The following is a 24796-nucleotide window of genomic DNA, read 5'->3' as shown; positions in this document are numbered from 1 at the left end:
CCCGGTTCTCCAGATCAGAGCCCACTGCTCCAAACTACCGCTCTTAACCACTACACCATGCTGGCTCCCAGAACATAAGAGCAGCCATGCTGGATCAGGCCAAAGGTCTAGCTAGTCTAGAAACCTGTTCCACACAATGGTCAACAAGATGCTCAAGAAGGCTGATAAGCAGGGCATGGAGACCAAAGCCTCCCTTTGTCACAGATGTACATAAATGCCATCAAATTGAAGCAGACTTACGACGACCTCTCGTAGGGTTTTCAAGGCAAGAGCCTAAGAGGCACTTGGCCATTGCCTGCCTCTGCTCAGCGACCCTGGACTGCCTTGGTGGTCTCCCATCCAAATACAAATCAGGACAACCCTGCTTAGCTTCTGAGATCTGACAAGATTGGGCTAGCCTCGGCTAACCAGATCAGGGCATACAACGGTTTACCTGGATGCTTTTGAGAGATTTGGAAGGGTTTGGTAAAGAGAGCAAAGCGATTCAAACTGTTCTTTCATGTCTCACTTCAGAGAATCCAGTATTTTGCAGTGGGTTAATTGGCATGCCACCACCCTGTTGCGTATTCCTGGTCTGGCATTAAGGGTGCCTTTCAAATAATGTTGGGCTCAGAGAACTCCAGGACTGTTAAATTCCTCCTTTCTAGTAAATAGTTTACTGTATTGTGCCCTGGAGTGGTTGAGGCGCAGCCCAAGGAATGCGTCCGAAAACAAACAAGAGTTTAACGGCTGCACGGTAAGTTGTGTCATAAGTCATGGCAACGCATGCGGGCATCAGAGTGCTTTTCAGAAGCACCAGGTGCCGTCTTGCGCTGCAGTTAGCACAGAAGAGGCAGCCCTCTTTCCTCCAAGGATATATTTTTGCTTTGCATAAAAAGGAGCCAAATCCTTATCTTGAATGTCTTGCCTTCTGTTGGGTCATGCAGGGGGGGGGGGGAGAAATTCATTAGTGCATGGAAATTTGCAAGTGTGGCTCTTTCTGTTTTGATTGGCCCAGGCCAGGCCAATCAGTTCCTTCCTTTCATTTAACTTGCTCTTACGCTCCTGCCAAGCTCGGGCTCCCGGCCACATCGCCGTCTGCATAATCTGGCTGCTGCTGCCCGCCTCACTGCCTGTCTCCTTCGGTGGCAGCAGCAGCAGCAGCTCAAGTCTCCGTCTGCTGCTTAACCTGACCGGCCCAGGATGCGGCTGCTCCGTGACATCACGGCCAGATGTTTGGCAGAGCCACGCACACGCACGCCCCGTGCTCCGGGGTCTGAAATAATCTGAGGCGCAATAGCGGACAAGCTGGGTTCTGCCGTCAGCATGCGACTGGGAAGGCTGGAAGGGCTGCTGGCTTGTTATCGCAGACGACAGTCGTTAATTCTGTCCTGAGCAACAAGCTGTTCCGGATGGGGTTTTGCATCGCACTTTAAGCCTTTCGCTGGATGCCTTTCCTCTTGAGAAAGAGAGAAACTGGGCGTGACCCTTGCTAACAAAGTGCTTCTCTGGGCGCTGTGAGGCTTGCAAGCGTGGTGAGTGGAGAGCTACAGGTGTTTGTGCGTGCGGGGGTGTGTGTTTTTTTAAAAAGGAAATATTTAAAAGGAAATATTGCCATTGACTGACGCCCCAGAAGAGGTGTGAAAAATGGCAACCGCTGCCTACTTTGCGGCAGAGTGCCTCGTCTCCATGTCCAATCGGGCTATCATCCACGGTCCGACGGGAGAACCGACCCTTCCACCAGCGGTGATGGCTTCGCCGCTCACCATCCCAACCCGGGAAAAGAAATGTGAAGGGAAAGACTCTGGAAAAGACAACGCCGGTGGAGCCTCTGTCTATGCGGTGGCCAGCATTTTAGCGGACCTAAACCAGCACGTTCCAAAGCCTTCGTCCCCTGAGTCGGAGAAACCACAGAGTGCCGACAGAGGGGAGAAACAAAACCCTTTGCTTCCCTGCGAAAAGTTTGGGGAAGAAAGTATCTTGCCGGCCGGCAAACGCGGAGGGGGGAAAGCGGCCACACCTACCAGCTTGGCAGCGACAAACGCACCGAGCCCTAAACAAAGGAGCAAGAGAGGGCGATGCCGGCCTGACCCGGAATTACCTCAGAAAAAGCACAAATGCCACTATGAGGGGTGCGAAAAGGTTTACGGCAAGTCTTCCCACCTGAAAGCTCACCTAAGGACCCACACAGGTTAGTTACGGGCTGGCCCAAAGGCTTCCTTCGAGCAGCATTGTGGGTAGGGGGGGACAAACCGGGCAGCATTAGGATATCATGCTTACAGAACTGAGGTGTAGCACAACTTAAAGTAGCAACTGCAAATGTGCTAGATTTGACCCCAGTAGCACCTTATAGACCAGAAAGCACCTTATAGACCAGTAGCACCTTATAGACCAGCTCCCAGGAGCGTTGACTCATGGAAGCTCATACCCTCCCCCCACAAATCATTTCGGTCTCTAAGGTGCTACTGGACTCGAATCTAGCTCTTCTACTGTAGACTGACATGGCTACCCTTTGAAACGGCAAATGTGAAAGCTATTCCTCGTAACTTATTTTGATGCTGGGACAGGTAATTCAGCCAAGCGCGTTCGTGACGGACACAGCAATTGCTACTTGTTCCTCGCGGTCTCTGACTTGGTTGTTGCCGCCCCCTGGCCCAGTGCCCTATTTCCGGGCACTATTCTGGTGTCTCTGCTTCCAGCGCTGACTTAAAGCCAGCGTAGCTGCCCGTTCTATACCAAGCTAGGTTCTCAAACATGTTGAGGTTATCGGGTCTTGTGGCACTGTTTGCAGTTGGCGTCTTCTGGTGTGGTCTGCTACGTTTGTGCAATTTGCTTTGTTCTTGTTAACCCGCCCTGAGGTCAGCAGGGGTTGAAAGGCAGCCTAGAAATTAAATAAATGCAAAGGAGAGAGATGCATTTATAAGTGGTTTTCAAAGGGCAGCCGTGCTGGTCTGCGGTAGAAGAGCTAGATTCGAATCCAGTAGCGCCTTAGAGACCAACAGGATTTTCTGGCTAGAAGCTTTCGAGAGTCAAACCTTCCTTCGTCATATCTGTCTTGAATCTAGCTCATTTAGAAGTGGGAGGGACATGAGATGGGGAGCAACTTCTACTGAAACCAAAGCGTATACGGAGATTTCCAAATACACTGGCAAATAACTCGGTTTCTTTTCTTCCATCAGCAGGGAGAAACAGAATCTTGGAAATGTGTTAACCACATTAAATAAATGTTAACACTGGAAAGTATAAATAGCATGGCCACCTTTTAACATCTATCAAGGTTGTGGCTCATATCCAAATTCACTCTTATCAAGGAAAATATGGCTAAGGGTGCCAGGGTGCTAGCAGCAAAGGCCCTTGAGGCTGCTTTTCAGTCTATACAACCAATGACTGGTAACTGGATTTGTTCGTGTGGATTATTTTGCGTAATAAGTCTTGAATGATTGTAGGGCTGGCCCCGAAGCATCTCAGGGCATTCTCGTTCAACTCACTGGTGCTGGACACAATCCGCGTAGATCGTGTGGGAGGACACCGGCGCTCTTGTTCTGCTCCTAGTCATATCAGTGGGGGTTGTGCTGGAAAATTCCAGGGGCCCCAGGGGCTCTGTAAGTCGCCTGCTCTGCCACCTTTAATTGTGCCCCAGATCTGATGCCCTTCACGTTGGCACAGAGAAAGGCCGTTTCTGGTTGCTTCTCTGGGGCCCCCCCTGGCCGCAGTGCGTCAAATGAATTAGGGTTTTGCTTGGTGTAAGTGAGAAGGTTTGAGAGTGCCGAAAAATGTACGCGGCACGTACAATATTCCCTCAGGGCAGGGTCTCCAACAACTTGGCGCCTTGATGCTAATATTTTTATTGAGACGTACTGTAAGTCCCTTTGGGTGGAAAGGGCGTCACTGCCAAGCAAGCATTCTTCAAATTGCGGCTTTCGCCCCCCCCTTCCTCGCCGTAGCTTTCATGTTTGGTGGAGGATATTTGTTCCCTCGCTTGCCACTTGAACTTGGCAAAGCATCGGCGAATCACGCCCTGCTCTGCTCTTGCCCAAACTTCTCCCTTGCTTCCTTTTAAACGCGGAGACAAAAGGATTTTTAAGCTCATAAACCCGGCTGGAAATTTAAGCAGAGGAGGCGGCTGGGGGGGTTGGGGGGAACTCCTCTCTTTGATGCCGAGAAGCTGGGCTGGGCGGCTCATCCTCTGGGGAGAGGGAGGGAAGAGGCCGCCCACGTCACTCAGGAGTCGTTCGGGGACACTGGCTCCCAGCCACGCTCTCTTTGTTATTAGTATTTCAAAAATCTTAACCCTCCGCGTCCCTCCTTTCGCCTGGACGGCAGGATTTCGTCAGGCTGGGGGCGCAACAAACAGAGGCGGGCGAGGTGGGACTCAGAGGTGGCCGTGGGTCTCTTCTGCAGGAGTGGCAAGATCCCCAGGGCTTTGGGCTTCTTTGTTTAACCGTTTCCCCGCAGGCGAGGCCCGCAAGGCACGTTAAAACAAAACACACTTCCAAGATGGCAAGAAGAGGAAAGATTTCCCTGTTTTGTGTGCGAGGCGCTGAAACGTAGAGTTGCCAGCTCTGGCTTAGGAAATTCCTAGAGAGTTGGGGGCAGTGCCCATGGAAGGGGGGAGTTTGGGAGGGAGGAATTCCACCTCAAATTGATGGTATACCATAGAGTATGCCTTCTCAAGCTGCCATTTTCTCCACGAGCACTTTAACTGGAGATGCCGGAGATTGAACCTGGGACCTTCTGCATGCCAAGCAAAGGCTCTATCACTGAGCCACGTCCCCTCCCCTATTGTGTCCAATTGCCACAGCGGCCATTTTCTCCAGGGGAACTGATCTGTCGCCTGAAGATCAGTGGTAATAGCAGGCGATCTCCAGCCACCACCTGGAGGTTGGCAACCCTAAGGAGCACTGATCTTGGTAGTCTGGAGATCGGTTGTAATTCTGGGAGATCTCCAGGCCCCACCGGGAGGCTGGCAACCCATCAACACGTTCTACAAAATCCTCCATGACAAAGTGCAGTGGGAGGGGTTAATGTCCCTCCTTTCTTTCAGGTTTCCCAGGAAGCCCAAACAAGCCACACCAGTCCTTGCCAATGTTTAGCAGAGGGGGGGAATGTTTCTAGTAATCCCAAGGGTTATTAATATTCTTCCCTTCTGGACTTTTTGAATGGGAAGCAACATCTCTAATCCTCTTTCAGTGTCATGAAGGACAATTAGAAAGAAAGAAATGTGTGTGTTGGGTGAAGTTTTTCCCAAAGACCAATTTACTTTGTTAATTTGGAGAGGGGAGGGACTTCAATGGGGTATTACCGCCATAGAGTTCCACCTTCCAAAGCAGCCATTTTCTTCAGGTGAACTGATCTCTGTCTCCTGGAGATCAGTTGTAATAGCGGGAGATCTCCAGCTACCACCTAAGAACATAAGAAAGGCCCTGCTGGATCAGACCAAGGTCCATCAAGTCCAGCAGTCTGTTCACACTGTGGCCAACCAGGTGTGTTGGCAACCCTAGCTGCAATGAAATATCAACTACTGTTCCAACTGGAAGTCGAGCTGCTGTATCTGAATGGCTCGCTGTATTGTAACGACTGCCATATGGATCCATCTGAAGTTGCTTTTATGGGATGGCTTTAACGTGCAAGTTTCCCAGGGATGAATGACATCCTTCCCTAGGGGAACGCTCCTTACTCTAGCCCGGAATAGGAAAACATTGGTTGGCCCAGTGGATTATAACTGATCCTCTACAGATTGCCAATGTTTCTTAGTTAGACAGTTCCTAGTTTCCTTCACATGTGTCCAGTTTGCTCATATTTACACTGCATCATGGAATTTGAAGTCTATTCCTGCTGTATTGTTCTCCTGTATGCTTATCTGCATATACAAGAACTGTGTTAAATGTTATAGAACTGTGTAAGCAAGTAAACACAGACAACAACAAAACTTCAATGAAGCAGTGAGAAAATGGGACTAAAAAAACACCAAGCATACCCAAAATACATCCACAATGTGTAATGTGAAAGACAGAAGGAATGACCAGCTTGATTCCGGCTCGTAGGCTGCAGATTCGAGTTCAGCGTCTCCTGGAAACCCACGTCCCAGAAAAAGTTTGAAATCAAGCCGAGTTCTACTTTGGGAGAAATTCAGGGGTGGCTCTAAATCTCATTTAAAGAGGAACCAGTAAAAGAGTTTCATCAGGACGTTGCAAGGGTAACAGGGAATTCAAAGACGGAAAGAAAAGAGTACATTGCGTAGGAGTGAGCTCGAATTTCGGGAAAGACATCTGTTCAAAACGCAGATGGAAGAGCTGGAGGTTGTTTTACGTCCATGGTTCCAAGGCTTGGAACAGAGCTTCTGGCGCCTGGAATTTCCTTTTTTACATTAAACTTAGCACTAATTTATGGTAATCTAGGCGTTTACCTTAATTTGTTTAGCTGTAACAATGCCAATTGCCAACCCCAAATGTCTACTGTTTTAGTCTTCCTGAAATCTGTTCTAAGAACTTCAAATGCAAGAAATGGCAAACTTTGGCCTGAATAATAAGGTCTCCCCCTGCCCCCGGCATTTCTGAATTCCAGCATGAACAAAGTTGTGAAGGAACAGGATTACTCGCATGTTCTGCTAGACTGGAATAGCTTGTACGGTGTTCCATAAAACCAGTTGGAAGCTAAGAGCAGCCCCTTCAGGCTAGAAGCCGAGCATCATGTAATGACTGATTGCAACGAGACACAGACAGAAGGTACACTTTGTACTTGTTAGAGACGCGTGCGCATCCTTCCCCCCCTCCTCTGCAAAATGATCAACGATGCCTTGACTCATGCGCAAGGAAAAGGAAGAAGCTTCATAGCTGGGATTTGTGGCTGAGTGGAGCATGACCAGGGCTGGGGTTGTAAGCCACGATTCCGTGGGAGCACCCAGTCTTTAGATCTTATGGATGCAAAGCCCACAGAATTCAGATGGGGGTATACTTGAATGACCTGTAGAGCTCCTTGCCCTTCTGAGTGATTAGCAAACACAGAATACAGACTGTGAAACAATAGAAATCCTACAATCATAGTGTTGGAAGGGACCACCAGGGTCATCTAGTCCAACCCTCTGCACAATGCAGGAAATTCACAAATTACCTCCCCCCCACACACCCAGTGCCCAGAAGATGGCCAAGATGCCCTCCCTCTCATGAACTGCCTAAGTTCATAGAAATTAGGGATGGGTTGAGAAATTCTTGGAGATTTGGGGGGGTGGAGCCAGGGGAGGGCAGGATTTGGGGAGGGCAGGAACCTCAGCAGGGAATAATGCCATAGAGTCCACCCTCCAAAGCAGCCATTTTCACTAGGGGAACTGATCTCTGTTTTCTGGAGATCAGCTATAATTCCGGGAGACCACCAGACTCCACCTGGAGGCTGGCAACCCTAATAGAAATCCCGCAAATTGTCTGGATGCAGGGTTTCTTCTTTGGGGGCGGGGCACAAATGTACAATCTCTTCCCCACCTCACCTCCAAAATATGACCCCCTATAGATGAGCCTCTATGAGTTCATCCCCATGTTCTGGGGCACGTTGTTTTATGGAACTCCTGCTACATTTTTAGAGCTGAGATGGGTATCCACCTGAGAAGGCCTTTCCTGTGGTGACCCCCCAACTGTGGAAGTCCCTTCCCCGGCATTTATTTTAGGCGCCAGTTTGGTTTTGATTGTCTCGGTATACGTTTCTTTAAACCCGGTCTGCGGGGTTTTCTGCTTGCCAGTTTCATTAATAGACTTGATTTGATTTTAATTGTGTTTGGTGATATCTTGTTATCGACGATTTATCGGTCGCTTTTATTCTGGAAGTCATTGGCTGAGAGCCAGGGCATGAAAAATAAATGTTGATGGTAGGCCTTTAAATGTTATATGTGGACTAGGGTTGCCACCTCCAAACTGGGAAATTCCTGGAGATTTGGGGGTGGAGCCAGGGGAGGGCAGGATTTGGGGAGGGAAAGGGACCTCAGCAAGGTGATATGCCACGGAGGTCCACCCTCCAAAGCAGCCATTTTCTGTAGTGGAGAAAGTATCTCAGAGTCGATTCTAAGAATCGCTTGGCATGGCCAAGTTTCCACCGTGTGGTTGTAGCACCTGCGTACAGGAGTCATAGAATCATAGAGTTGGAAGGGACCACCAGGGTCATCTAGTCCAACCCCCTGCACAATGCAGGTAATTCACAACTACCTCCTTCCCACACCCCCTACTCCATGCCCAGAAGTTGGCCAAGATGCCCTCCCTCTCATCATCTAGCCTCTTCTTTAAAACCTCCAGCGAAGGAGAGCTCACCACCTCCCGAGGAAGCCTGTTCCACTGAGGAACTGCTCGAACTGTTAGAAAATTCTTCCTAAGTTAGAAAATTCTTCCTGAGTCCCACGGCTCAGGTCCGTAGGCTGCAGTGGGGGTGGGTATTGATACGGTATTGGAGTGTCACTGGTAGCCCAACCCTTCTGAAGGGGCAACTGTGTCACGGACGGATTGACACTTGTAAGCTCAGGTGGCAACCAAAAAATGCAAGCACAGCTAATCCCATGGAAGCTCTCGAGAGATGCAGACAAAGGGAGCTCTGACTCTTGAAAGCTTGGTGGTTGTGGAGGAAAGTGCTATCAAGTCACAGTTGACTTCTGGCAACCTCATAGGGATTCAGGGAAAGACGAACAGAGGTGGTTTGCCACTGCCTGCCTCTGCATGGCAACCCTGGATTTCCTTGGTGGTCTCCCATCCAAGCACTGACCATGGCTGACCCTGTTTAGCTTCTGAGATCTGATGCGATCGGGCTAGCCTGGGACATCCACGTCAGGGCTGACACCCTGAAAATCTTGTTGGTCTCTAAGGCGCTGCTGGACTCGAACCTAGTAGTTCTGCCGCAGACCGACATGGCGACACTCTGAAACTATCTCTATTTCAGTAGTTGCAAAGACAGAAAGGCAGGTTGGGATGAAGGCCCTTCCATCCTTAACAGGGTGCCGGCTGTCAGCAGGAACCGTCCCTTCATGTGCACCTGCAGATGGTCCTGCCCACCGGGAAGGCGAGGCCCTTGGGTGCCATCCAAAGGGGAAGGGTGGATCCTCAAGGAAGCCTGCCAGGGCAAGCCCCACCAAAATTCAGGAGAGCTCTGTTCAGAGCAACGGCGCACCACAGCCGTTCATCTCCAGGACACTTGGCTGTGGACGGTTGCCCCCACGTTAATGAATGTCTCTGTGCGTGGATTCTTCTCCTCCTCCAGCATCAGAGGGCCGTTGCACTGGCCCCGGGTGCGGGTGGGGGGGCTGCGAAAGCCATTAACCTTTTCAGGACCCTGCTTGCCCTACAGAAGGGCAAAGGGGGAGGGAGAGGTTCACTGTTAATTGTTTTAATTTTCTTCTATCCGTGCACTGCTGCATTCTTGGGAACTCGTTGCTTTTTTAAAGGGGGTGAGGGGTGGGAAATTGCCTGACCCAGCTCTTGAAGAGTCAGAAATGTTAACTTTGGTACATGCTTCTTCCCAGGAAAGCATTTTTGCGCTTCCTGAAACAGAAAGTGGCCACTTTGTGCCTTGAACTACCGGAGAAGTTTAAGAAGCCTAGAACCGTCCTTCTTCCTAGCATAAAAGGGATGGCTTCTCATTAAATTGCCAGTAAAGTACCCGCTTTCCTGCTGAAAATCACCACCTTCACCCAAACCACTTTTACTCCATTTTCCCATCTTATAACACTTTAGAAGAATCCTAGAACATCTTAGTTATGTGTACAGTCCCGAGAGCCAGTGTGGTGTAGTGGTTTGGAGCGGTGGAGTCTGATCTGGAGAACCGGGTTCGATTCCCCACTCCTCCACATGAGCGGCGGAGGCTAATCGGGTGAACTGGATTGTTTTCCCCACTCCTATGCACGAAGCCCGCTGGGTGAACTTGGGCTAGTCACAGCTCTCTTCGAGCTCTCTCAGCCTCACCTTCCTCACAGGGTGTCTGTTGTGGGGAGGGGAAGGGAAGGTGATTGTAAGCCGGTTTGAGTCTCCCTTAAGTGGTAGAGAAAGTTGACATATAAAAACCAACTCTTCTTCTGCTTGTTTTTAGGGGCTCCGATTTACAGTTGTCTTAATGAATTAGCCCTTGGACACGAGAATAGTTAATTCATGCTTTCCTGACTCCACGCCTCTATTTATCCGACACCCACAATTCACCACTCCAACCCCAATCATGAGCCAAAGGGCTTCGTATCAGTTCCTTGGCAACAGTCGCCGGAGATAATGACGAGTAATGTGCCAAATGACTAATTAGTCCTGTTAACGTGTTAAGGCCACAGTCTTTGTTTTCCACTTCCCAGCAGAACTTAAAGGGTTGTATTCCAAAGGTGTTCCAATATTTAGTGGTAGGGAATTCCCACCCCCCACATACACAGAATATTGCCGCAGAATCTCATAGAATCATAGAGTTGAAAGGGACCACCAGGGTCATCTAGTCCAACCCCCTGCACAATGCAGGAAATTCACAACTACCTCCCTCACACACCCTCAGCGACCCCTACCCCATGCCCAGAAGATGGTCAAGGTGCCCTCCCTCTCATGGTCTGCCTAGGGTCATAGAATCAGCATTGCTGACAGATGGCCATCTAGCCTCTTCTTAAAAACCTCCAGGGAAGGAGCGCTTACCACCTCCCGAGGAAGCCCGTTCCACGAGGAACCACTCTAACTGCTAGAAAATTCTTCCTAATGTCTAGATGGAAACTCTTGATTTAATTTCAACCTGTTGGTTCTGGTCGGACCTTCTGGGGCAACAGAAAACAACTCAGCACCCTCCTCTATACAAAGAAGTTCTCAGTCCAGATTGTTCCAGTATATTGTCAGGAAACATGGAGCCATGGGCCATTGCAGGAAAGATACACCAGGGCTGAAAGCAAACGTACTAATGCAAGGTTCTGGAGCAAGGGATTAGAGAAATTTTGTCTGCCAGTCCTGGGCCAAGATCTAAGGAACCCTGGGTGGGAAATAATCAGCCACCAACTCGGCATTTTAAAAACACAACCAGTAAACAGCAGTGAATGACACAGGGAAAGCCCAGTTTGAACATTTCAAAGCGCAAAAGCTTTATTCTTCCTTTGTCTGGCTGTGGAGTTGTAGCATGTCCAAACCTGGAAACCTGGAAGGAGTCTGTCTTGGCAGTGTGCTTCAGAGCTGTTTTATAACTTCAAGCGAGCCTCCGCTCTGTCGGTTCCCCCCACCCCCTCTTTTCCACTCCAAATTATCCTGGATCAGCTGTTTGGATGTCAGATATTGCTGACGGAGCCAAAAAAAAAGAGGGAGAGGGAGGAGAAAAACCACAGCCCCAACGGAGGTCGACCGTTTCAGCGGCGACGTCTTGCAAGATCTCCTCTCGGGGTAGGGTTCTGTTTTTTGCCGCCCGCTCCTCACCCTTTTTGGCTTTTGCCAGTGAGGAGGGCTCATGTGGCTGGTGAGATCATTATCTTCCTGTATATTGTGAGCAGGCAGCAGGCAGACAATGAGGGTTGTTTAGCGCAGGCTCTGGGGCCAGACAAACGTATCCTGTGTTTTCCCAAGCTTGCCGTTTCAGCAGTTTGTCTTGAACAACCACTTGGGATTGGGGGGGAATTAGAAATTTTTAACAATATAATTCTGCAGAGAAATGCTGTCTGGAGCTGTACCGGTCTCCGAAGTCTGGGTGCCCAAGGCAGAAAGCTCACATGGCATCCTGTCCCTTTTAAGGAACACAATCAACGGGGCAGTTGTCGAACACTGACTTTGTTGAAATGAAGGTAGGGCTGCTGGCCCTTGGCTAGCAATCCCCAAGAGACTGAGGAAGGCGAAAACTCACCAGAGCAGTCTCCTGCAATGTCATTTCTGGCCGCATAACTGGAAGCGATGCCATCAAGCTGCAGGACGTTCTAGCACTTTCCTGAAACTCTACTGCTTTTACCATCAAGTTTCAGGGAAACGCTAGAGCGTCCCTTAACGCAGTGACGCAGCTGGAAATCTCCAGGGATTTTCCAACCCAGCGTTGGCAACCCTACTCTAGCCCCACCCACAAGGCCAACAGTGTGGAAGCTCTCCTTCCCTGGAGGTTTTTAAGCAGAGGCTAGATGGCCATCTGTTACCAATGCTGATTCTAGGACCTTAAGCAGATGATGAGAGGGAGGGCACCTTGGCCATCTTCTGGGCATGGAGTAGGGGTCACTGAGGGTGTGGGGTGGGGAGGTAGTTGTGAAATTCCTGCATTGTGCAGGGGGTTGGACTAGATGACCCTGGTGGTCCAACTCTATGATTCTATGATTCTAAATCAAAAGTCTGGAAACCCATCCCATGCATGCTCATGTTAAGTTTTCCAGAGGGGTGCGGATCTTTGTAATATTTTCTCTGGCTCACTGTTCAGATCCACACACAAGTTATATTTCTGTTAGCTGTATTCAGTAGCACTTAACAACATGAATCAAAGGATCGTGCATACTTAGTCCAGGTCGATGGGCGTGCCTCCCCCAACCCCTTTTAAACAAACCCTGGGATTACAGGAGTCCATGAAGTGAAAGGGCCCAGGGATCTCTGAATTTATGTTCTGGACATTAATGATCTCCTTCCTGCCGCTTGTATATTTAGCGCTGGCCTGCTCATCCGGGCAACCGTAACAACGCGCACAGGCTGCTTCTGGAACATAGAGGCTCTCTTTAGGAATGGCTGCTGTTTTCACGGCGTAAATCAAAACGCCGAGCATTTTACAGTGCTTTTACAGAAAACAAAGTCTTCCTGCAGCATTGACGTTTGATTTCCCATTCATTCCTTTATTTGCTCAAGCCCTAACGACACGCTGGGGCCCGTGTTCTTTATTTCTGTATGTTTCTAGCCAAACGCTGGACCTGACGCTTTCCCAGAAAGTGCAATAAAGCGTGCAAAGGGAAGCGATTGGCTAGCAGGGTTGTTAACAGATTGTTTTGTGTGCCATATGGTAAAACAAAACACGCTGCAAACTTGTAAGTCACCAGATCCATCCAGGGCGAACAGGGAGGAAGGGAGGGTTTTTCACCCACCTGCACTGGGCCAGATAGGAGGGATCACTGGGTCTTGCAGCTGTGCCTTGCAAATCCTACGGGCAACTGAGAGGTGATATGATGACCATCTTCAAGTACGTGAAGGGCTGTCATAGAGAGGAGGGTGTCGAGTTGTTTTCTGTTGCCCCAGAAGGTCGAACCAGAACCAGAACCAGGTGATTGTAAGCCGGTTTGATTCCCCCTTAAGTGGTAGGGAAAGTTTGCATATAAGAACGTAAGAAAAGCCCTGCTGGATCAGACCAAGGCCCATCAAGTCCAGCACTCTATTCACACAGTGTGAATAGGTGCCTCTAAAAACCAGGTGCCTCTAAAAACCAGCCTTCTTATTCTTCCTCTTCTTCTTCTTCTGTGGAGAGTAATTCTGGGAGATCTCTAGGCCTCAACTGGAAGTTGGCAACCCTAGCTATAAATGTTGGGTGTAGCCGCAGGCCAAGAACAATTCTCTTCTACAGTCCCTTTGCATGGGGTTCAGTATCCTAATTTTCCCAAACAGCAGTGGAGGAGGTGAACCCGGGTCTCTAGCTCAGACGGCAGGAGGGAGTTCACTTAGCCGATTGCTCCTTCGTCCCCTTAGAGAGAAAAATGACAGGTGTTGAAGAGCAGGGTTCTGCGCATAGCCTTCCGCTTGATAGGACGGCTCTCTACGCGCACGGAGGGACGTTCAGTCATGCGTGCCTGCAGTGGTACAGGCCCAAGATGGGTTTTTGCACTCTCATTTGCGAGTAGCAGACTGAACAACTTAATCTGGAGCCAGAGGGAGTGTTCGCTGGCACCCAAAGGTCTGGCCGCTCCAGAGCGCACCTGCCTCCCCTCGCGGTGTTCGGGGTGGTGCTGAGTCACCTGGATTGCTTTACTGAACCACATGTAGCCTGCAGGTACTCCTGGCCTGGCGTTCCCTGTTCAGTCTTGCAGTTGTGGTTGGTATCGTCAGGGCTGGCAATTTGGAGACAAAAGGGAGTACAAAGCGTGCAGTTCCCCATTTTGGTTTTGTTTGTTTTTTACGTCGAAGCATCCGTGAGGAGGGGCCTGACCCGAAGGGCCCGGGCCAGCCCCATCTCGTCCGATCTCAGAAGCTAAAAGGGGTCGGCCCAGGTTAGTCCGGGCAAAGGACACCCTGCAATGAAAACCTTTTTGCATGGGTAGGATTTCTACCCACGTGGACTCACGGTGAGTCAGACGCAGGTGTGCTGTGAATCCCCCCCAAAAAGGGGGTTGGTATAACCCTACAACATGCCAGTGAACACAAGTCAACATATAAATCTTCTTAATATCATGGCTTTCACCCCAGATCTTCTTGTAGAACTTCTCCCACGAAGGGGAGCAGAAAACTGAAGGAAGCCCCTCGCCACAATCCACAGTAAAGTTCTTCGGCACAAACCTCAACGAAATGAAAAGCTGCAGGGCTTTGCCAGGGAGAACATGGAGGACGTGGTGTTAATGGAAACGGTGTGTTTGCTGGCTCCTCAGCTAAGAGCTTCGTCGTAGAGGTGTTCCGTTTTCATCATCCTGGCAGGGCTCACTCCCTCCTGATGGGTATGTGTGAAAAAGGAACCGGGGACACCCTTTTGGCTTGATCTGCCTGCCTGCATAACTTTTCCATTAACCAACTTATTCACGCTTAAGGTTTGGGATTGTAAAATGCCAGGAACACCCTCGCAAGCTGTAGTTAGCAACCTTGTTGAAAGTGCATCCTGAAGCTACTGGCTGTATGTTAGGGTTGGCGGCTCTGGATTGGGAAATTCCCAGAGGTTTAGGGGGTGGAGCCTGGGGAGGGGAGACCTTGGTGGGGTATAATGCCATAGAGTCCACCCTCCAGCGCAGCTGGGTTTTCCCAGGGGAACTGATCTCTACAGTCTGGGAATCAGCTGTAATGCTGAGAGATCTCCAGGCACCACCTAGAGGTTGGCAACCCTACTGCTTGTACAAACTTGGGTTTCTCTTTGTTTTGTTTTTTGGGTAGAAGAAGAAGTTGGTTTTTATATGCCGACTTTCTCTACCACTTGAGAGAGACTCAAACCGGCTTACAGTCGCCTTCCCTTCCCCTCCCCACAACAGACACCCTGTGAGGTAGGTGAGGCTGAGAGAGCTGTGACTAGCCCAAGGTCACCCAGCAGGCTTCGTGTGGAGGAGTGGGGAATCAAACCCGGTTCAATCATAGAATCATAGAGTTGGAAGGGACCACCAGGGTCATCTAGTCCAACCCCCTGCACAATGCAGGAAATTCACAACTACCTCCCCCCACAACCCAGTGACCCCTACTCCATGCCCAGAAGATGGCCAAGGTGCCCTCCCTCTCATGAACTGCCTAAGTTCATAGAATCAGCATTGCTGACAGATGGCCATCCAGCCTCTGCTTAAAAACCTCCAGGGGAGGTTCTCCAGATCAGAGTCCACCACTCCAAACCACCGCTCTTAACCACGACACCACGCTGGGTAGTGGTAGCCTTTGTGCCGGAACCATACAGAATCCCCCAAACCTGCGACTGCCACCAGGGTCCTAATTGTTGACATTTTGAACAGAGCAAGTTTGGAGAGAGCCAACGATATGGGTTCTGCCCACTGGACAAGCCAAAGCAGGCGCTGTTTAACGCCTTCCTCCCCCGTGGAAAAAAAAGCCCACACAGCTCTTTCTTCCCCGGGCACCTGTGCCAGTCATTCTCCTGCACGAAACACGAGCTTGGCAAACAGGCGGGAGCAGCTGAAGCACACGGAGGTGGGGAGAGAACGCTGCCAAAGATGCTACAGCTACTCGCACTGGGGCGTTAAGAGGTGGATCTTGACAAACAGTTGTCTGCCCACGTCTTGGCTCACCACAGAGAAAAAAGCAGAAGCTTAAGGTGGCGAATCCCACATCAAGTCAGGAAGCAATGCCCCTCCAGATTTTAACATGAGGTTGAACGAATGAACACATGAAGCTGCCTTATGCTGAATCAGACCCTCGGTCCATCAAAGTCAGTACTGTCTACTCGGACCGGCAGCGGCTCTCCAGGGTCTCAGGCAGGGGTCTTTCCCATCTCACCTACTTGCCTGGTCCCTTTAACTGGAGATGCCAGGGATTGAACCTGGGACCTTCTGCATGCCAAGCAGAGGCTCTACCACTGAGCCACAGGCCCTCCCATAATTGCTAGTTATTGCGACTTTATGATCCTTGACTTTTCCAGAAACAGCATTTTCATTTTCAGCACCTCAAATCAATCCTCTCCAAGGCTTTTAAGGCTCACCCTGCGCTTCAGTTCGCTATTCAGCAGAAAGCTTAAGAAGAATCAGAATGGAAACGGTTGCAGAACTGTCTGTCGCAATCTGTTCCCCAGGCTTGAGAAGGGGCGGTGAGGTGGAATTTCCATAGAAGTAGATCCCCTTAGATCATTTATTTGGAGCAGGAAAGTTAGAATTCAAGAGTCACCCAATACGTAACAATATTCCTTTGGGGGGGAAAGCCACTGATGTCAAGATGACTTAGATGAACATTTGCAGAGGAGGCGGGAGGCAGAGCAGCCAGAGAAAATGAGTAATTCAGGAACGGGGGGAGCATGGGGGCTTCATTTTCAGATTTTTCATGGAAAAAGCAGAAGGTCAATTCCACGCTGTCTTTCCAGCACCAGGGTGGCACAAATGACGGAGTAAAAAAAATAATATCACCAATGCCTTATTTTAAAAAGGAGATCAGGCTGAAATGAAACAACTGTTGGCGTTTGTATGCTCTGAAGACTCTGGCAGCCTTTAACCACTTTTGGGCAGGGAAAGAAACCCCGACGTCAAGATAAATGAAAACATTACAAGGAATAAATAAATTATAGGACTTAAAATAGTGCTGCTTTCTGCTTCAGGAAACCGGACAGCCACGAGTTCTGATTTCGTTTAGTTTACTCACACTGCAAAGAAGAAAGCACCTTTTATACAGGGCGGAAGCGGCAGCTTTCATGCCTTTGGTCGCCTTGTGGATGGTTGGAGGTTTGGCTTTTTGGTCAGTTGGAAGTGCCCGCATAAGATGATAGAAGTGGAAACATTTTCCCCCAACCACGCCAAGGGTTATTTAAAGATGCTTTGTTTAAAAATATTTCTTGGTTTTGCTCAGTCAGACGGAAGCCATAGCCCCACCCGGAGAAATCACGTACCCGATCTATCTTTGGAAGGTTCCCTCCCGCCTTCCTCCCCCTCCCAGCCTTCGCCTTCTGCAGAAAGAAAATTCGGTGTGGTCACCAGAAACACACATGAACCCATGAAGCTGCCTTATACTGAACCGGACCCTTGCTCCATCTAAGTCAGTACTGCCTTCTCAGACTGGCAGCTGCTCTCCAGGGTCTCAGGAGATACAGCTGACCACAATTCCCTTCATTCACCTAGCTGAAGATTCTTGTGCTGTGGTGGCAAGATGCTGCCAGACCAACATCTTTAAAAATCTGCAACTGAATCTCCATTGGCCAATTAGAAGCCTTGTTGGGCAAAAGTGCCACCTGGCCCCTGCCCACTATCTAGAAACAGTTGACGGGTACCCGGAAAGGTATTAGCGGGTGCCATGACACACCACGTTGGGGACCCCTAATCTCAGGAGTATCATGAAGACTCCTGTTCCAGAGACAAAGAGTCTTCCTTTTTCTTCCTCCCTTTCTCTCCCTCTTCCTTCATTCTGAGGATGTACAAGGGGATTGGCCGTGGCTCAGTGGTAGAGCATCTGCTTGACATGCAGAAGGTCCCAGGTTCAATCCCCAGCATCTCCAGTTAAAAGGACTAGGCAAGGAGGTGATGTGAAAGACCTCAGCCTGAGACCCTGGAGAGCCGCTGCCGGTCTGAGCAGACAATACTGACTTTGATGGACCGAGGGTCTGATTCCGTAGAAGGCAGCTTCATGTATTCAACGCTTGCTGCTTCACCAGCTTTGGAATGAACTCTTTTGCCTCTCAGCAATGGCCACAGGTACAAAGAGTTCTTGGTGATCCAACATAAACGTAACATGTCGGTTGAGTCTGTGCTTAGCGTTATTTATGCTCTGTGGACAGAAATAAAAACTGCCACAGAGATGTGTATGAGAAATTATTTTACTAATTTTAAAGATGATGTTTATTACTCTGGTTTTGACATCTGTTTCAATTATGTGAATGCCTGGAGGGATATCCACCTAATTAAAACATGTTGAATAATGACTAATGCGCGAAAGAAATAAAAACAACAACATGCATAACAGAGGATTTAAATCATAACTGATGTATGCCAATGCAGAGTTTTCCAGCTCGGAGATGCACACTGCAGAATATAAAATTATATACGGGAATCTAAAACAGACTGGCACATCAGAAATGTTGAGCTCGTACAAAGTACAGGAAGGTGTTTGGGGAGGGGCGAGTTACTACAGCTCTTTCCTGATGCAGTAACCCCCCTTCAACCTTGATAAACTAGAAGGTGTCCAGTGGAGGGCAACAAAGATGGTGAGGGGTCTGGAGACCAAGTCCTATGAGGAAAGGATGAAGGAGTTGGGTATGTTTAGCCTGAAGAGGAGAAGAATGACAGGGGATAGGATAACCATCTTCAAGTACTTGAGGGGCTGTCATGTAGAGGAGGGTGCCGAGTTGTTTTCTGTTGCTCAAGAAGGTCGGACCAGAACCAACGGATGGATATTAAATCAAAAGAGTTTCCGTCTAGACATTAGGAAGAATTTTCTAACAGTTAGAGCGGTTCCTCAGTGGAACAGGCTTCCTTGAGAGGTGGTAAGCTCTCCTTCCCTGGAGGTTTTTAAGAAGAGGTTAGATGGCCATCTGTCAGCAATGCTGATTCTATTACCTTAAGCAGATGATGAGAGGGAGGGCATCTCGGCCATCTTCTGGGAATGGAGTAGGGGGTCACTGGGGGTGTGTGGGGAGGCAGTTGTGAATTTCCTGCATTGTGCAGAGGGTTGGACTAGATGACCCTGGTGGTCCCTTCCAACTCTATGATTCTGTGAGGTAGTTGTGAATTTCTTGCATTGTGCAGGGGGTTGGACTAGATGACCCTGGTGGTCCCTTCCAACTCTATGATTCTGTGATTCTATGATTCCCGTGCAACCGCAGAGGTGTCTGATAGGGAATTCCATTCACAAGATGTGCATTGTCTACTTGTCTGCAATAGGTCATTGGGGGTGATAAATACCCTCAATTCTGTGAGTGTAAAGGGAGGGAGGGAAGGAGGGAGGGAGGAAACAGGGCAGATGGAAAGCACTTAGCCCTCTGGGGAATGTACGAATATGAATGTGTGCACTGAATACATACTCTTCAGACTGACGGAACGTGTGTGTTCGGCCACATCCTTGGCTTCTTGCAAATTTGAGCCGGTGTTGGCAAAGAAGGTTGACTTGCATGAGGGGCCACGCCCTGATCATGGGGCCTTGGCAAGAAAGTGTCATAAATCCAACCATTTATTAAAAAAAAAAGGCAAGCTGACAACTGGGGGGGGGCAGCAAAGATCGAGGCACAGGCTGAATAAATCCTAGGCCTGCTAAAGGAACTCCATTGCCCCAGCCACAAAACATGGAGTACCACATTTCCACACCTACATCTATACACGGACAGCTAGATTGGAGTCCAGCAGCACACAGCCACCCTCTGAAACTAGCCACAAACTGTCCCTGGGTGGCAAGCTCCACGTAAAACTTCTGCAGCATTCAGGCTGTTGCCACATGGCTGGTTCCCGAATAATTATGACGCAACACCTTGTTATGCTCTCCGTTCCTCTCGATTGCTCTCTTTCCTGCCAGTAACGGGGCACTTTCGTACGATCTCACCTGCGCAGAAAACCACAGCCCTCCCCCACCCCTGGCTTGAGAGGCAAGGAGGGCGTCTCCGGGCCAGGTGCTGCTGCGGTCCTGGAAAGTACAATCAATGCCCTCCCCAGTCGATTCGTCCCAGAGTTTGTTTGCGCGGAGTTTGATGTGGCCGGCTTTGCAGGCTGCCTGCCGGGAGGCGCCTGAACATCGTGTTGCGTCTTCTAGAAGGGCACGGCCTCGCACCTATTATGCACGTTCAAAAATGTCCATGCGCCCACGCCCTTGGGAATACCACACCCACCGTTTTCTGGGGCGGGAGAGCCTGAGTGTCGGCAAGGCCTTCCCCGCCCCCTCCAAGCAAAGCTGAATGCACGGAGCAAAGCTTCATGAAAGAATTTCGTGAAAGCATTTTTGCCTGCCCCTCACTTAAGTTTTGCCAACCTCCAGCTGCTACCTGGAGATCTCCCAGGAGAGCCAACGTGGTGCAGTGGTTAAGAGCGGTGGTTTGGACTCTGATCTGGAGCACTGGACTCTGATCTGGAGAACCGGGTTCGATCCCCTACTCCTCCACATGAGCGGCGGAGGCTGATCTGGTGAACTGGATTGGTTTCCCCACTCCTACACACCACACCCGCTGGGTGACCTTGGGCTAGTCACAGCTCTGTTAGAGCTCTCTCAGCCCCACCTACCTCACAGGGTGTCTGTTGTGGGATGGGGAAGGTAAGGTGATTGTTAAGCCGGTTTGAGTCTCCTCAAGTGGTACAGAAAGTCAGCATATAAAAACCAACTCTTCTTCTCTTCTTCTTCTTCTTCCCCTGGAGAAACACGACAGCTTTGCAGGGCGGGCTCCGTGGCCCCACGCCCGTGCTGAGCTCCTTCCCGTCCCCAGGTTCCAATCCCCCAAATCTCCACGAACGTCCCAACCCACAGTTGGCAAGCCTACCCTCATCCCAATTAGTTTCACCTCCAGAAATAACACTCTCCTTGCAAACAGCCACTGCTACTCAGGGCTGCTGTGAAAACACATCCTAACCTATCAATTAGCACGGTCAATACAACGATCAGAAGCTCCCACGGGCCTGCGGTGCAGCTGAGCGAGAAAGCCCGACACTCCCTTGGAAGCTGCAGCCAGTGGAAAAGTTTAAGCCTATCCATCGCTGTACCGTATGTGCTTTGCGCACAAGGGAAAAAAACCAAATCTAAGGGCATGTTAAGAGCCCCGTGGCGCAGAGCGGTCAGCTGCAGTACTGCAGTCCAAGCTCTGCTCAAGACTTGAGTTCGATCCCGGCGGAAGTTGGTTTCAGGTATCCGGCTCAAGGTCAACTCAGCCTTCCATCCTTCTGAGGTGGGTAGAATGAGGACCCAGCTTGCTAGGAGTAAAGGGAAGACGACTAGGGAAGGCACTGGCAAACCACCACGTAAAACAAAGTCTGCCTAGTAAACGTCACCCCATGGTGACGTCATGTGATGTCACCCCATGGGTCAGGAATGAACCGGTGCTTGCGCAGGGGACCTTTACCTTTAAGGACACATTGCATCCTCCATAGGGTCACTTAAGCGCCAGAGGACATGAATCAGGTCCTCTCCCACCCCATCTGATGGGAGGGATTTGAAAGAGTAGTGGCGGGGGGGGGCATTGCGGGATCAAGTATCTCAAATGAGCTGTGGAAGGTCAATGGAGGTTATTCGACCTTACCGTTGAGGTGGGGCGGGGACTGCTTGTGGTTAGGGTTGTCAGGTCCCTCTTAACCACCAGCGGGAGGTTTTTGGGGTGGAGCCTGAGGAGGGTGGGGTTTGAGGAGAGGGACTTCAACGCAATAGAGTCCAGTTGCCAAAGAGTTCAATGCCATAGAGTCCATTTTCTCCAGGGGAACTGATCTCTATTGGCTGGAGATCAGTTGTAATAGCGGGAGATCTTCATCTACTACCTGGAGGTTGGTGCCCCTACTTGTGGTGTATATGCAAAAAGGCTATGCAAAAAGGAACAAGCTTGAATTGCAGTGTCTGGGACCCCAGAACTGGTTTAGGCCATGACACGGTGACACCCTCTTTATTCTCAGGCACCCTCCACATACGTCTCACCTGTTTCACTGATGGGCATTCACTAGCCTGATGCGATAGGGCTGTCAGCCTCCAGGGAGCACCTGGAGATCTCCCAGAAGTATAAGTGATCACCAGACTATAGAGACCAGTTCCCCTGGAGAAAATGGCTGCTTTGGAGACCAGACTCTCTGGCATTATACCTCACTGAGATCCCTGTCTTCCCCAAACCCTGCCCTCGTCAAAGTTTACCCCAGATCTCTAGGAATCTCCCAACTCAGAGCTGGCAATCCTACTGATGCACTCACCAAAGCGTAGCTGAGAACACATCTAAAGAGAAAACAGAGGGAGTCCCCTCGTGGACTCCAATACCTCTCCCCTCCCAATATCTGGAAAGGACAACAGCAAGAAACCACACAAGTTTATGGAGACGAGGGGAGGGAGAGTCACAACTGAACGCTCAGATGAGGGAGGATGTGGGAGCTCCGTGGCCACGTAGGAGTAATTCTGGCTATTCATTAATTTAATTGTCCAGGCATTGCTAGGGTGGGAGAACGTGACCCAGACTGCTTCCCTCAGTCATTAAGCATTATTAAAGTTTGACGTGGTCCCTCTGCTTCTGTGGTCTGATTAGATTAAAAGTGGAGGGTGCTTGTTGTATTAACAGGAACCCGCGTGACACAATTTGAGGGGGGGGATGGGGCCAACAACCTCATTGTTCTGTCTCATTTGTCTTCTTGCTCTGACTCCCAAACTGATCATGAGAAGCAGGCTTACTAAAGAACACACTCGCATTGACTACATCTTCAAGTACTTGAAGGGCTGTCACATAGAGGAGGGTGCCGAGTTGTTTTCTGTTGCCCCGGAAAGTCGGACCAGAACTAACGGGTTGAAATTAAATCAAAAGAGTTTCCAGCTAAACATTAGGAAGAATTTCCTAACAGTTAGAGCGGGTTCCTCAGTGGAACAGGCTTCCTCGGGAAGTGGTGAGCTCTCCTTCCCTGGAGGTTTTTAAGCAGAGGTTAGATGGCCATCTGTCAGCAGTGCTGATTCTATGAACTTAGGCAGTTCATGAGAGGGAGGGCACCTTGGCCATCTTCTGGGCATGGAGTAGGGGTCACTGGGGTTGTGGGGGGAGATAGTTGTGAATTTCATGCATTGTGCAGGGGGTGGGACTAGATGGCCCTGGTGGTCCCTTCCAACTCTATGATTCTATGCCTTAAGTGGCAAAGAAAGTTGGCATATAAAAGCAACTCTTCTTCTTCTAGTCAACACTGAAAAGGTCCCCTTAACGTAGAAAGCCTGAAACTGGCTCCTTTGGTGAAAGTAGAAAAGTGAAACGTATGGCTTAGTGGGAAATTTCACAGACAGCATGTGTGGTGAGCGCCACGGCGTCCCCACGCTGGAAACCCTCGACCAACCAAGATGTCTTGCTTTCCCTCTCTCCCCACAGGCGAGAAGCCTTTCGAATGCAGCTGGGAAGACTGCAACAAGAAGTTTGCCCGTTCCGACGAGCTGGCGCGGCACTTCCGCACCCATACTGGGGAGAAGAAGTTCGGCTGCCCTCTCTGCGAGAAGCGCTTCATGCGCAGCGACCACCTGACGAAGCATGCCCGCCGGCACGCCAACTTCCACCCGAGCATGCTCAAGAGGAGGAGCGGCAGCAGCTCTCGGACGGGTTCCGTGAGTGACTACAGCCGTTCAGATGCTTCCAGCCCCACCATCAGCCCCGCAAGCTCGCCGTAGACCCGCCTGCACTGGATGCCAGCACTTTTCTCTTATGGTTATATATATATATTTTTGGGAGTTTTTCATTTGCATTGTACACTGCTTTTTTTTAAAGGAAAAAAACATACCCTCTTTTGCTTCATTTTTTAAAATACTGTGTGTCGCCTGCGATTCTACAATCCCCGAGCAGAAAATCTTCGCCATGGCCAAGCAGAACTAAATTCATACATCTTCTCTGTCAGCAACTTGTGCTGGGTCAATATTTCTGGGGAATGGAGGATTTCCCCCCCTCTTCTAAAGCCTTAACAAGATACTCCTGTTGGTAGTTTATACTTAAAAAAAAAAAAACCACGATTTTTGCTCAGGTGTCAAAGCAAATCTTGTCGAACGAGATTGCCCAACAGGAATGCCTGTACAGTTCATTTATCCGGGTCGGGTTTTCCCCACCCCTCCTTTTTTCATCTTTCTCAGGGATACGTATTTATGTAACGCCGTAAGTACAATGAAGACACACCTGCCTGCAGTCTCCCTTGCTAACCCGATCTGCGCTCAGACCAGTTGCGTTGAGGGGTTCCCCCACAAACACACACACACACCGAGGTGGAAAACAGTCCTGGACTTTGTGCTCATACTATTTGGTTTCACAGTTTGATACCAATATATGTGGAGGGGGGAGAGGAAAAATCAGACCTTAACAAGGCACCCCCCATGCTGTTTCATTTCATTATTCTTAACTGCCGAATGCCATTTCATACTGAGATGATTCTACCAAACCAGCTTCCTGTTGCAAAAGAGTCTGTCTGCAAAGTTGGGGATTTTACAAAACTTTGGGGGTGGGTTGGTAAGATTCTTTTTTTAACAAATGAGATGCCTTAATCATTGTTTTTTTTAAATAGAGGGAAATGTATTTACACTGAAGAACAGATTATTTAAATAACACAATTGTAGGACCGTGTTTTCGAGGCATTACGACTTCTGACCCTCCTGGAAGCTCCGCTGTTTCAGCCCCGCTGAAATGGGCGGGGGGGGGAGGCTCTTACAGGGGACCTTCCTTGAGGATTGTTCCCCCGTATCCCCCGAGTCCCTGCCCTGCTTCTCTGCCCCGTGGCCAACAAAAAGAGTGAGGCGCGCAGAACCAAATCGACTTGAACTGCTTTTACTTACAAAATAAAACAAAACTGGGGAAACGGTATGTCTGAATTCATCGAAACTTTATCGAGGTACTCACCTGCCCTAAAACTGCTGGATTCCGGTAAGCTGAACATCCCCTGAGCAAAAACCAT

General features: G+C 49.7%; 1 protein-coding gene across 1 annotated transcript; it reads left to right on the top strand.

Annotated features, from left to right (window-relative positions):
- The first annotated feature begins 1626 nt into the window (after positions 1 to 1626).
- On the top strand, positions 1627 to 23557 carry KLF13 (KLF transcription factor 13). The gene is made up of 2 exons (XM_056865923.1): positions 1627 to 2170; positions 23239 to 23557. The coding sequence occupies exons 1-2, from the start codon at positions 1627 to 1629 to the stop codon at positions 23529 to 23531; spliced, it is 837 nt and encodes a 278-aa protein (XP_056721901.1). The 3' UTR covers positions 23532 to 23557.
- The last annotated feature ends 1239 nt before the right edge of the window (positions 23558 to 24796 follow it).

Source organism: Euleptes europaea, chromosome 20 (assembly GCF_029931775.1).
Source record: "Euleptes europaea isolate rEulEur1 chromosome 20, rEulEur1.hap1, whole genome shotgun sequence".
Classification (NCBI taxonomy): domain Eukaryota; kingdom Metazoa; phylum Chordata; class Lepidosauria; order Squamata; family Sphaerodactylidae; genus Euleptes; species Euleptes europaea.
Note: the sequence above shows the minus strand (reverse complement) of the source record. Positions and strands in the feature narration are given on the sequence as shown.

Bases quoted from the DNA above. Each gene is read 5' to 3' on its own strand.
- KLF13 (XM_056865923.1), top strand. From the start codon at position 1,627: ATGGCAACCGCTGCCTACTTTGCGGCAGAGTGCCTCGTCTCCATGTCC. The intron at 2,171-23,238 runs GTTAGTTACGGG...CTCTCCCCACAG, and splicing joins TCACCTAAGGACCCACACAG to GCGAGAAGCCTTTCGAATGC.